The following is a 12,819-nucleotide window of genomic DNA, read 5'->3' on the forward strand; positions in this document are numbered from 1 at the left end:
TGTTTCCTTATCACTTTTCCCTTCCGTATCTTCTCTTATGGTCTATCTACGAGTATATTTCCTTTGTTTGGAACCTTATCCGTTTCCATTGCCTGCTTCTTTATATGTCTCTTTAAGTTTTTTGAATCTAGGTCATTAGTATGTTCAACTAATCTGTTTTCTCTCTTGTCCTATTTCCAGTCTTATCTTTTCCTTTTCCATTCCAATTATATGTGAACAATAATAAACATGAAAAAATCATATCATAATAATATCTACTGTAATGTACCATGAACCTTTCATAATAAATTTCGTATGCAATTCCTTGAACAAAGATTCGACTGAAATTCTTTCTATAAATATACTAGCACAAGCTAATGCAACACTTCCTCCTAATTAGTTTCCTTAAGAAAGTTTGTTCATGGTCTTTGCCGTTAGATGTATCTAACTGTTCATCACCCACATATCTTAGTAATTTGTTTCAAAAGTTATGAATAGTTCAACCTTCAAGTAGGACATAGATTATTATCATCATAATAACTCAATCATCACAAATTTTTGAGATATATTTGAATGAAAATAGATTTTTAAATAAGTAGTCTCATTCTCACAAACTAAATTTATAATTAATTTCATAAGAATACGCATTTTGATCGTTGGGTAAAAATGTTTAATTTGTTAGGATATTTATTTAACAAATACAAGTTATTTTGTTCTTAATATGTAATTTTTCGGTATAAAGCTTCGCAAAGGTGAAATCAATGCAGTACAATGAAAGGGAGATAATGAAACATGGAGCTTCTATTGTAAACGCTCAACTTTACGATTTATTATTGTACAGGTATATTAATTAACAATAAGGCAAATAATATCAAACAATTAAGTTATTTGATATCAGAAAACAAACCTATTTCTTTCAACAAATTCGGGAATATGTCAAATATATCATGCTTACTAGTGGAACATTTTTTTGCAGTTTGTTTTTCATTAATATTTATCAGCATCTGAAACATAAGTTATTATTTTCAGGGTAAAAGCAGTCAATACGATAAAGAAGATATGTTTGAGTGTCTTCCATGTCCGGAAGGATGTGAATCCTGTGAAGACGAACGTCCCTGTGTAGTAACTCTGAACTGGGTTATGCGGACGGTCATTTTGATTCTTTCATGCGTCACGATATGCTGTTTACCAATTGTTGTGTTTTTTACTTGGAAATATGGAGATGTTAAGGTAAGAATAATGATATAATTTTATTTTCATATGTTTGCTTTATACATCTACTTTCTGGAGTTGAAAGTGAAAGTTATTCATTCTCATAATCATAACCTTTAAACACGAAAGCTTTGAAATGGAATGTTAAGTTTATTCAACCCCTTATTGTTCTGAAAGAATCAATGGGAAATTCCAGTTGATATTTGTGGGGACTGATTTGGGGGTTGTCTTGTTTTTCAGTGTTTTCCGTGTTTTTCAATAGTATTTCACCAGACAGTGCCCAATGAACATACCAGTAGTTAGTTGAATAAGAAAGAAATCTGTTCGAACCTTTCAGACCTGGATTTTCACTATATGTTTCTGATTACTTGTTATAATTTTACGTTTTTAGGACCATGGGTTTTTGAAAAGGTGATAAGTTGTGGTGCTATGTGGAGAGTTCTTCGCCAGATGATCCCCTTCTTCATTGCCTTACATTCGAGTGAGGCCGGGTACTCATATGAGAGTAATATTGTTGTCGGTAACCAGTGAGTTTAAGGACTGAGTGCATCACCATACCAGGTTTCACTCAATTTTACAAAAGTCAAGGGGTTGGGAAGCTACTCTGCTGTTTGAAAGAGTAAATATTCTTGCATTGCGGTAGAATTATATCCTTTAATTTGTTTCGTTTGACTGCTTGTTGGGAATATTCGAAACCAAGAGCTGAAGGACTTAACAAATTTTATCAATTGCATGATTTTGAAAGGAATAGAAGTATGGGCAGGATTCCCTCTGAATGGAATCCTTCGACTTTTGAATAGTAACATCACTGAGCTTGTTTCTTGACAGGTGACAGTGGACGGCGGTCAACATCTAATGAGGATGTTTAACCGACACAGAAGTATTAAGATTGAGGTTACTAGCACGCATATAACCTATGCTCACAGAATTTGGAAGAATCTTGCTTGACCCTCCCGATCAATAGCACTGTCACATATAGAAATATTTGGAATACATTTGGTATATTCACAAGAAATTACTTAAAGAAAAAGGTTCACTATATCACTAAATGTTCTAGGCTTGTGTCAGTTTCAATTCTTATCTTTTAGTACATTGTTTTTTTACGTTTTTTCCAGAATTCATTATATATTACATAAAAATGAGATTAGGTTGGGAAAATGTTAAATCTATTCAAAATACTATTTTATGCATGCAATACGCATCATGTCCTCGATTCCAATTTATGTGGAAAATATACCCCCAAAAGTATCATTTTTTTATGCCAGTTCGAACGTAGCGAAAGTTGTCGAATTAAGGTATTCACTCAATGGAAACAGTCAGCTTTCTTTTGAAATCTATTTTCACATACCAAGTTATCCTTCATACCTTGGGATTTGATGATAAAAAACTTGTGATGTCCAGACATAAAATATTTGTTGCTTTTCAGCATGGTTCTGGTTTTATTAGTTGCGACAGTATAATATTGATTAATACCAGGGGTGGCATTTCTATTTTTCATCATAGAATCTTACAATGTCGAAAAAACTGTTCACGAAGCTGGTTTATTCATTTTTTAAATATTCTTCATCAGATTGTTTCATTTTTTTATGATTTTGAGCTAATATTTGAATCATTTTTTAGACTAAGACTGAAATAACTTCTGCACATGCGTTTTGAGCGAACAAAAGTCATTGGGTGCCAAACTAGGATTCTATAGTGGATCAATTCAACCTTAAGTCTGGGTTTTGTTTTAGCAGAAGTATGAGAGCTTGTACTGTAATAGTAGTGAATAACTTGCTTCTTTTTTGAGACTTCTTCAATAAATTCTTACAAAGTTTCCAATTAAATGGAAACAACAATAATTGTTGTTGTAGTTGGGATTATTATAGAAATGAAAAGTTACTCAATAGTTATTGAATTGAAAAAAGAGTTGTGTGCGAAACTCCAATCGTTCTAAGAGGTAATGTCTCATGTACGGAGTGAGCCAAACTATACATCTGTTGAGAATATTTTTCGGATAAAAAATATTCATAAAAGTTGTATTCAAATTTCATTGTAGCCTTTATGCTTTTTCTAAATCCTACTACATTTCTTCATCTGCTCCATTCATGATTTTTTTTTTCACAAAATATGAATCTTGCTAACCAAGTTACACACGGAATAATTCTTTGAACGGTGGAAGAAGTTTTAATATAATTCGGCACATTTGAGATAATCTCCGCTGAATCTCGTTAAAATCTAAGATTTTCCCCTTAGAGAGATGATATTAAAAGTTGAAAAGAATATCCAAAAACGATGACAATATATAAAATGCGATAATTCGAGTTTAGAACTTTTTCAGGTATTTTTAAAAAGTGAATTAAACTACAAATTTCCTTTTTCGAAATTACGCAGTGAAATATCATATTTTTATAGAAATTGTCAGTCATCAACATAAAAATTTAGCAGCATATTATAGCTTCAAAGTAGAGTGAAAGATAAACATAAACGAGTAGCTTTAAGAAGACACATCAGACAAATTAACTTCATAAGTTTATAAACATTGAGAAAAAATAGAATCAGGAGCAGTTTTGAACAACAACAGACACCAAATCATTGTGCTATAGACTGTTATTTCAATAGATTTATTCAGGATAACAGCCTTAATTCTAAGGCTGGGACCATTTCTCGGACAGTCAATTCAGATGACGGCAAATTCCTTCATATCCATGTTTGATTTCATAGAAGTTGTTACATCAACATAATACACTAATCAATTGATTATAATTAACAGTTGATAGTTTAAATATTGTACAATGTCTAGGCTAATATGGCTTACACCTATAAAGAAGTATAAACCAGAGTTGCATAGGAGAATGAGTCGGCTTATTTCCTATCATGGGCAACAAAAGCTACAAACCTATTTGTATTCATTTAGAAAAAAATTGGCTGTCCACTACAAAAATATGCTGAAACCAATTTTAAAATATTTAATACTAAAGAATAGTCGATGAAACATTTCACTCTAAAACTACTGAAAGCATTGGAAGAAATTGTTCCGAAAGTTAAGTATGCTTAAACTGAATATTGGGTAATAGAGACTAGACTAAATCTCATATATATCAACAGAGTAACTATACAAGAGCATAATGGCTTCATTCTTCTACGTAAAAGGCAGTATGATTATCGTGGCATTTTCAAAACTTTTGTCATGATAAAGACGAAAGCCTTTAGCATATTTACGGATTGAAAACAATAGTCATCATAACCTTGATCGACGAGTTTCATATAGAACTCTGAATATTTCTCCAAGGGTTATAACAATAGATTCAACTTTCATTTCCACTAACAATTTCGACAATAAAGTCCGGATCTGGATAAATGCGTTATTCAAGATCTAGGTTTCACTACAGAGACCGCACCGACGAGTTCACTAAAACGGCTAAAGTAACAGTCTGACAGACCCAAAAGGGTTTAAATTAAAAATGGATAGTAGTAAGTGATTGCTGGTATGAAATTGCAATCACCGTATTTTTCTACCACACTACGTGGTTACGATAAATGACTAGTTGCTACGATAAATGACTGACTAACGACTGTGATATATTGAATCTATTTATAGAACATTCAAGATGGGTAAAATTATTCATCATTTAGTTAATAGTTTTTAAGGTTTTTTATGCACATTTCCCAATTTTAGTGACAATACAAAATAGAAAAGCTGAAGGGCTTACTGTGAGTTTGAAACTGCTGGAGTATCATAAAAAAGGGTCGGGCGAACTACTGACGGCTCCCGAATTAAATGAAAATTTCAAATCTAGCGAGTGCAGGAGTGCATCAAGGACACTAAAAATTATTTCCCAATAAAGAAAAAGTGTGATGTTGAAATATGAATGCTTCAAAATCCGATATCCGGGGAATCTGAATCGCAACAATGAAGCATTAAATATCCTTACCTTCGATGGAAACCACAATTTTAACTGAAGTGGCCGAAATTGTTCGGAGAAAATGGATAAAAACCCTACTTTAAATTTAAATTTGACAATCGAATATGAATATTTTATGTACATTTTCCACTAAGGTAAATATTTGTGAAAACTCTTCATAATAACTGATTAAAAAGATTTCTACGATAAAACATGCATTCGCGATAAACAAAACATACTCTACATTTCATTTAATTTGAATCATCAATTATACTTGTGATCAAATTTACGAGTATGTATTCATAACAATAGATCCTAGTAGAAATAGCCCTTGGTGTTCGTCATGGTGAAATATTCCCCTATCATTTTTTTAGATAAAAATTCAATGCTGAAACGAAATATAGGTATTCAGTGAAATATCAGTCGAACATTTTGCAATTATAAAAATGAAAGGATGACGATTACCGTCAATGAAAGATGTAGGTACACATGAAATTGTTAAAAGGAAGATTTTCAAAATCCAATTGTTATCGTTGATAGAAGCAAGCTTATTTGTGATGTGCGGGAAGAGAAAATTCAAAATTAAAAGAACGTATTATCGGTATAAGCAGAAGTTTGAAAAATAAAATATCACATAAAAGCGTCTTGTTTAAAGCATAGTTTATTCAAATTGGATCGAAGAAACTTATTTTCGAAAAATATTGATATGTGGATGCGACATTTTTTTTTGTTCAGTACGTCAATAATGTCGAAAATGATGCTATAGCTTCTGAGGGAACTTATATCACTTCTAAAGGATCTGAATAGGGTTTTTTCTCATTTTACGAAAAAAAGTAGTGCTTTGGTATATAAAAAGAGTTGTAGGTTTGAGAAACCTAGACAACTGTAAGTTATTTATTCATTTTTGTCAATTATTTACACCGGAAATTGACAAAAAAAGGCTACATCTGAGTTTCTCGATTTTTTGTAAAAAAATTGTTTATTATAGTTATTAATTGAAACTTTGCGGATTCCGATAGAACTTTTCGAAATGAATTGAATGATGTATTTTCTACTTTGGATCTTCAATTGCATTATACAAGTGAACGATACGGGGTGAAGAGTTGTACTTCATATGCTCCAAAACGAGAAGATCGTTTTAAAGATTTAAAAAATTGTTTTAAAATCAATCAATTTACGTTAATCCTGCCATTGAGCGCTGCCTGAAATCTGAAGTAGTAAGTTCAAAATGCTTGGTTTATGAAGCCAAAATTATCAATTACATTATAGCAACAAATTAAATTACTAGTTGAAAGACACAGAAATGATAATGCTCATGCAGAAAATTGATATTAAATTTAAATTAAAATTAAACTAAGAGCTCGCCAACTTCTTTAAATTTAATTCCTTCATTTTGTGAGGTTATGAGTACAGAATACTTGAGGTGAGTCTGAATTGGTTTTATTGTTTTGTTTACAACATCCTATCGGAATCTTTAAAGACTTAATTAATAACTATAATAAACAATTTTTTATACCATGAAAATCGAAAATCTTTGTTTCAATTTGTAACGAAAATAAGTGATGAAACTTGATAAATAACCTCTAGTTTTGTTGGTTTTTTAATACCTACAACTTCTTCAATTATCGAAGTCGATTCGAGTTTGATTTTTTTCGTAAAATAAGGTAAACCATATTTTGACAGAGATTGGCATTGGCGTGGTAAACAAAAAAATATGTTGCATCCACATATAAATTTTCTTTTTTAAAAATTCTTGACCGGACACCTTTTGAAATGAAAAGAAACGCCAGAAAATTGTTGAGGGAACCTCTCACAAACATAATCGATACTTTTGAATAGGCGAGGAGAGCTTTATTGGATAGTCTGCAAGATCCCCCAATTTAACTCCTCTGGATTCATTTTTGTGAGAGCAAAATTTATAAGTACACTTGATATGAAGAACTGAGACAAAGAATAATGTGTGAATACAATGTAACCCCTGAAATGCAACGAACTGTTGGAAGAAGACCATTTTAAACATCTAATACACTAAGTCAATATATCACATCACTCAATCAGTTGAGTTTCGTTACATCACAATCAATTATTATATTGTTTTTCAAATTTAATTTTAATTTCACTTTATACTGATGTTTTATATAACCTATACACAATTCAGGTGTTAGGAAACTGGAGACGCATGGACAAATGACAGATGTCGATATTCCGTCGAAAAGAATACTTTTTTCTTCTCCATTTATACGATTTCTACCGTGGAGTTAATTTATAAATAGTGTCTCTTACGTTCTTAATTTATTTAAATGCTTTACATCACACTAACTCATAATATAATTCACTTATCACTATCACTTAACTAATTTAAGTGATTTATTTATATTCTTCGATTACTTTCTATCTTGGTTTGTTCACTACGACTATTTATTATAAACTAACTAAACTGCTAAAAGAATTCTCAAAACTTTTAGAGAATGAAGAAATAAAACAAATAAATAAATAGACCTTCCTAGAAATTATTGAAAAGAAATAATGTAAATAAACCGCCTGCTATGATAAAAACTTATATAAAATAAACATCAGACGGATTCCGTGTATTTCCAACATACATGAAGGTAGCGCACTTCCGCCTAATTCTAGAATTTCACTACATCTAAGCAGAATCGGCTCTAGGGCGGAGACGCGTTCATAACAATTCTGCTAAATATCAGAGTAGAAAATTTTCTGTGACTCACTATGTATAATTCACTACAGTAATTGTGTAGTATCGGTTATACCAATTCGTTGCCGTAAATCTGTCATTCATGTCTGAAATGAAAAAAGTTTGTGACGTGAGAAATTGAAATATCAAAATAATGAAAAAAACAAAAGTAATTTGGTAAAAGCCAATGCTATTTGTCGCTTTTATACGAACACAAACAGAATATGGAAATTATTGAATATTACATTCAAGATTGCTTGATAAGGATAAGCTTTTGTTACAGTAACAAGTATCTTTTAAAAAACACGTAAATCGTAAAAGTTGTACGAAAGAATCTATCTCGGTTTTATTGTGTTCGTCTTAAAATATCGGAAGAAACGTACGGATTATGGTTTCTTATTTCCCATGACAGTATTCCACGAAACAAAAGGAAGAACAAATAGATTATGTGAGCTGCATGTCGGTTTCCATAACCAAACTAGTGACGAATAAAAAGAATGAAGTACATATACGAACAGTATATATACCAGTGTTTTATTTTCTCGGTATGAAATATTGTAGTCATAGTTCTACTGTATGTGATTCTGAAAATTGGAATTTATTTTTCTGTAGTACCCTTTTTATTAAATTCCATACTTTAGTAAACGTCTATTTGAATCAAAATTGAAAGAGATATATATGTCTAAACCAAACGATTGAGTTCCATTTCAGACTACTTTTTCAAGTACATATTGTATTTCTACAACATTCAAGAGAATATATATTTCTCAAAAAGAAAAAATTGCCCATCAACTACAAGAAAAAAACTATTCCTCTTACCATAGCTTATCTTATTCGAATAAATCGACATTTTTTTCGAAAGAACCTCTTTATTTATCTTCTTTGAATGCATATCGAATATTTTCACCTTATTCTATTCTGTTTGTCTCTTCTCCAGTACCCCATCCCAATATTTTGCTTATATTATAAGATTACTTTGGAGAGATTTATCCGAGAGTAAAAAATAATAAAACTATTGAAAGCGGCGTCTTTGAGAAACAACATTTCAAAATAATTATAGCAAAACTTATTGATGAAAATTCTCAAATTTCACATGATAAAAGTATCCTTTCTTAATTAAAAATTGCATTAAAAATGATATGCTGAACACCTTGTTGCAGTTACTATCAAAAATAATTGACACACAAAATTGAAATACGAGGTATATCCACAAAGTAAGTTATGTAAAAAACATGTACAGATACAGTATAATATTTATTGTACACAAATTTGTTAAATTAATTTTTTACGTAGCTTTCGAAGTTTTTTTAAGCTCTTATCAAATTTTTGTATGCCTTTTTCATAGAAGGTTACAGACAATGTTTTCAACCATGTTGTAACATGTTCCTTTAGCTGGCCATAATCGTTGTTGTGTTAACCACTAAAGAAAGATTTTAGGTGTAAGAAGAGATATAAGTGTCGAGGTCCGTGCTGTATGGAGAATGATGAAACACGAGTCAGCCAAATTTATGTATTTGTCATGTTCGCAGAGGTTGCGTATTATCGTAGAAAAAATCAACAGCTTTTGACAGTAATCCTCGTATTGCACAGTGCCATGTTTTAATGGTCTCATAGTCATTGTGCATTGATTGTTCAAACTCATGATAAAAAATTAATCAGCAAGATGCCTATTCTGTCCCACAAATACAGTACACATGAGTTTTCGAGGTATCAAGATTTGATTGACGCTTAGATCCTCGGATGTAAGTTAATTCATTTATTTCAGAAAAAATTCATTATTCCAGAAAAAATTTTCATGTCAGTTTTTTAGTAAAAATTCCCTGAATTATTGATCGTGAGATTTGTAGGAATTCCACATCAATAGTACTAATTGTCAACTGATCATTTTGCTTGATTTTTTCTCTCTCAATGACGTGAACCAGTTCATTAGTAACCAAAGACTTGCTTCCACATCGCTCTTCTTCGTGCACTTGAACAAGTCCTTCATTAATTGAATCACTCATAACCTATTGTTCGTTAACCTAGGAGATTTGCCGTTAAATTTTGCTTGGCTTATCTCTCTTTAAGGCTGACAGTGATCTGAATATGGTGTACATTTCTTGTGCTTGAGTCAGAGTAACAGCCGCGCTTGCTCAGACCATCGATCGCAGCACTGTCACTGATAGAAATAGAAACAGATCTAACATTTTAGATACACTTCGTGAAAATAATAAATGGACTAAATTAGAACCGAAATATAGCTTAAGGCTAGCTTTAGTTCCAACCCTTACAAAATAATATGATTACAATTAACAAAGTGGTAACTTAAGTAAGTATACTTCAATATAATAACATAAATATACGTTATCCATATTTGAGCAACTTTGGCATCAGACTCTTAAACCTGCTATCGATTTCATTATACAAGACCACTATTTTCTTTGTGGAAGTTATTTGGACAAGATTGTTAGATACAATGGCACTGTGAACTTATTTTGACACAGGGTATGTAAAGTTCATCATGACTCACCCTACATATAATTATATATCACTATTTTTTATACTAGTAAAAGCTAAATTGGAACTAAAAAATGAGAATAACTCTTCAAAGTTTTTAGAATTCATTGCTAAAGCATTTGCTTTTTGCCCAAAACTCTTATAATCGATCTCATCATCATCAACAAGCCTTTCAATCCTTTGGATTCTGGCTATCGCTTATCGCGCTTTAACATCCTTTTTTGAGGTGGGTTCCTTCTTGTTTTCTATTTTTGTTTTCTTTATAGTTTATCGTTTGTCTCAGCTGCTTTTGTTCTTTTGTTATTATTTTCCATTCCTTTCGATTCCGGCCGTTTGTTCTCCAATTTTCTATATTAAGTGCTCTTATGTCCTCCTCTATTTCGTTTGTTTAAGTCTTTCTCGGCCTGCCTCTTCTCCTTGGCCGCAATGGGGTCCTTTGCGTTATTGTTTCGATCATTTCAGTTGGTTTTCTTCTCAGCTCAGCCCATTTGAGTCTTTGTACTTTTATGTATCTCACTATGTTTAACTTTCCCAGCTCTTTCTTTATTTCTTTCGTTTTTCTTTGCTCTCCTTTCCCCTCCTGTGTTGTGTTTGGACCTGTTATAGTTCTCATTATTTTCCTCTCGGTTCTTTTAAATTGTCTTTCGTCCATTTTGTTAACTACTGTTGTTTCCATCGTATACGTGATTACTGGTATTATTAGGGCTTTGTACATTTTCATTTTGTTTTGTTTGGTTATGTTTTTCAATAGGTTTTTGTTTCTTTTCTTGTTTGTTTCTTTTGTTTGTTTCTTTTCTTGTTTGTTTCTTGTATCTGTCTCTGGTTGTTTGTCCCAATGTTATTCCTAGATAGTTAGAGGTCGATACTGCTTCATAATTATATTTGTTAGTTTTCAGTTGGTTTGCTCTCTCTTCTGGTTTTGCTTGCTTCTTCTTCTAATTTGTTGATTGCCTTTATTAATTTCCTCTGTCCATTTGATATTATATTGAATAGCGTTGGTGACATTGGGTCTCCCTGTTTGACGCCTTTATTTGTGTGTGTCTTTTCTGATGTTGTGCCTTGGAATCTCACTTTAATGCCTTTTATTTAGTATTACTTCTATTAATATTCTTGGAATTCCTTGTCTTCCAAGTTCTTCCGTTATTTTCTCTCTTTTTATTGAATCGAAAGCTATTATTTATCGATCTATAATTCAAAAATTGTCAACCAATACGATTTTGTAGAGAACCAAATTCATAGAAGCAGGAAAGAAAATTGCTAGCTTTGAAAAATGCCCCACTAACCAGGATAAGGAAAAATTAGTCACCAAAATAAAACACCAGGTTATTCGACAACACGACAGGGCTTACTGTAAGAAAACAAGTCAGGCAATCCCTTTTTTAATTAAACAGATTAGTGATGATTGATGTGTAAAAGGGCTTCAATTAATTAGTACATACAATGGGTGGAAGCCCAATGTCAGGTCTCACCAACTAATAAAGAATCGTGACTTAGCTACACAATGACGATAACAATTATTTTAACAGGAATTATCTAATTAATGTGTACTCAAGTAGGTCTATTTGAAATTGTATGATTATTATATTCAAGTCAACAGAATTATTTAATGTGTGCAGAAAGGATATTTTATTAATTTTTATCGATGTTATGTATAATCAAGTTGCACATAACATTATTCAATTGTTGTAGACTTATGGATTCCATCTTTCTTATTGCATTACACCATAGTTTCTTTATAGTTGAAGAATATCGCCCATTCAAAAGTGAACGAGTGCATTTTTTTCATCATTCAAATTGACCATATTCAGTGAAAATTATTCTGAAAATCCCAGCCTATAAAATATGTTACTACTGATACTACAGTTAAATGTTCTTGATTTTAGGTCTCTTCTGTTATAAAATTAGTTTTTTTTTGATAATTTTTAATATGATATTTTGGAAAAGACTTAAAGAAAAGTCGAAATGTCAAAATTTATCTTTCTTTTAAAAATTATCAAAAAAAAACTAATTTTATAATAGAAGAGACCTAAAATCAAGAACATTTAGATGCATTAATATATCAAAAGGTCTAAGAAATAACAAATTTGACAATCTATGTTTATAATAATGTTTTGAAAATAATTGTCATTATGAGAAAGTTTTTTTAACTATGCATTCTATCCGGATATATTTTCATAAGCCAACTCTATAGTTTTGTTTCTGTTCTAGGTGGTTCGTGCTGCTAGTCCCGTGCTGTTAAGAGTTATAGCATTAGGAGCATTCTTTATATATAGCACTGTGAGTAAATTATTAGTTTGTATATTTTTAATCAAAATTTGAAGTAATAGATATTTATTTATTCTATTAGTTGCGAAAGGCAATTGAATTTTGTTTTACTGAAATATTCTTAATAATAAATTATTGCGTTTTATAGCTCAAATACCATTAAGTACACATCATGGCCTGCGTGAATATTTTTTTGTTGAAACCCTTATAATTTTCGCGTGAATTTTACAAATCTCACTATTATCTACTTTTTTTTTATTGTCGAACATTTATTCCACAGAAAGCCTA

General features: G+C 31.2%; 1 protein-coding gene across 1 annotated transcript in view; it reads left to right on the forward strand.

The window, feature by feature from the left end:
* The window catches only part of LOC130891864 (probable G-protein coupled receptor 158), a 419,687-nt gene that overhangs the window by 230,571 nt on the left and 176,297 nt on the right, over positions 1–12,819 (forward strand). The window contains exons 5-6 of the mRNA XM_057796922.1: positions 1,009–1,209; positions 12,475–12,543. Of these exons, the coding sequence (XP_057652905.1) occupies positions 1,009–1,209; positions 12,475–12,543 (270 nt within the window). The remainder of the gene's footprint in view (positions 1–1,008; positions 1,210–12,474; positions 12,544–12,819) is intronic.

This window comes from Diorhabda carinulata, chromosome 1, assembly GCF_026250575.1.
Source record: "Diorhabda carinulata isolate Delta chromosome 1, icDioCari1.1, whole genome shotgun sequence".
Lineage (NCBI taxonomy): Eukaryota > Metazoa > Arthropoda > Insecta > Coleoptera > Chrysomelidae > Diorhabda > Diorhabda carinulata.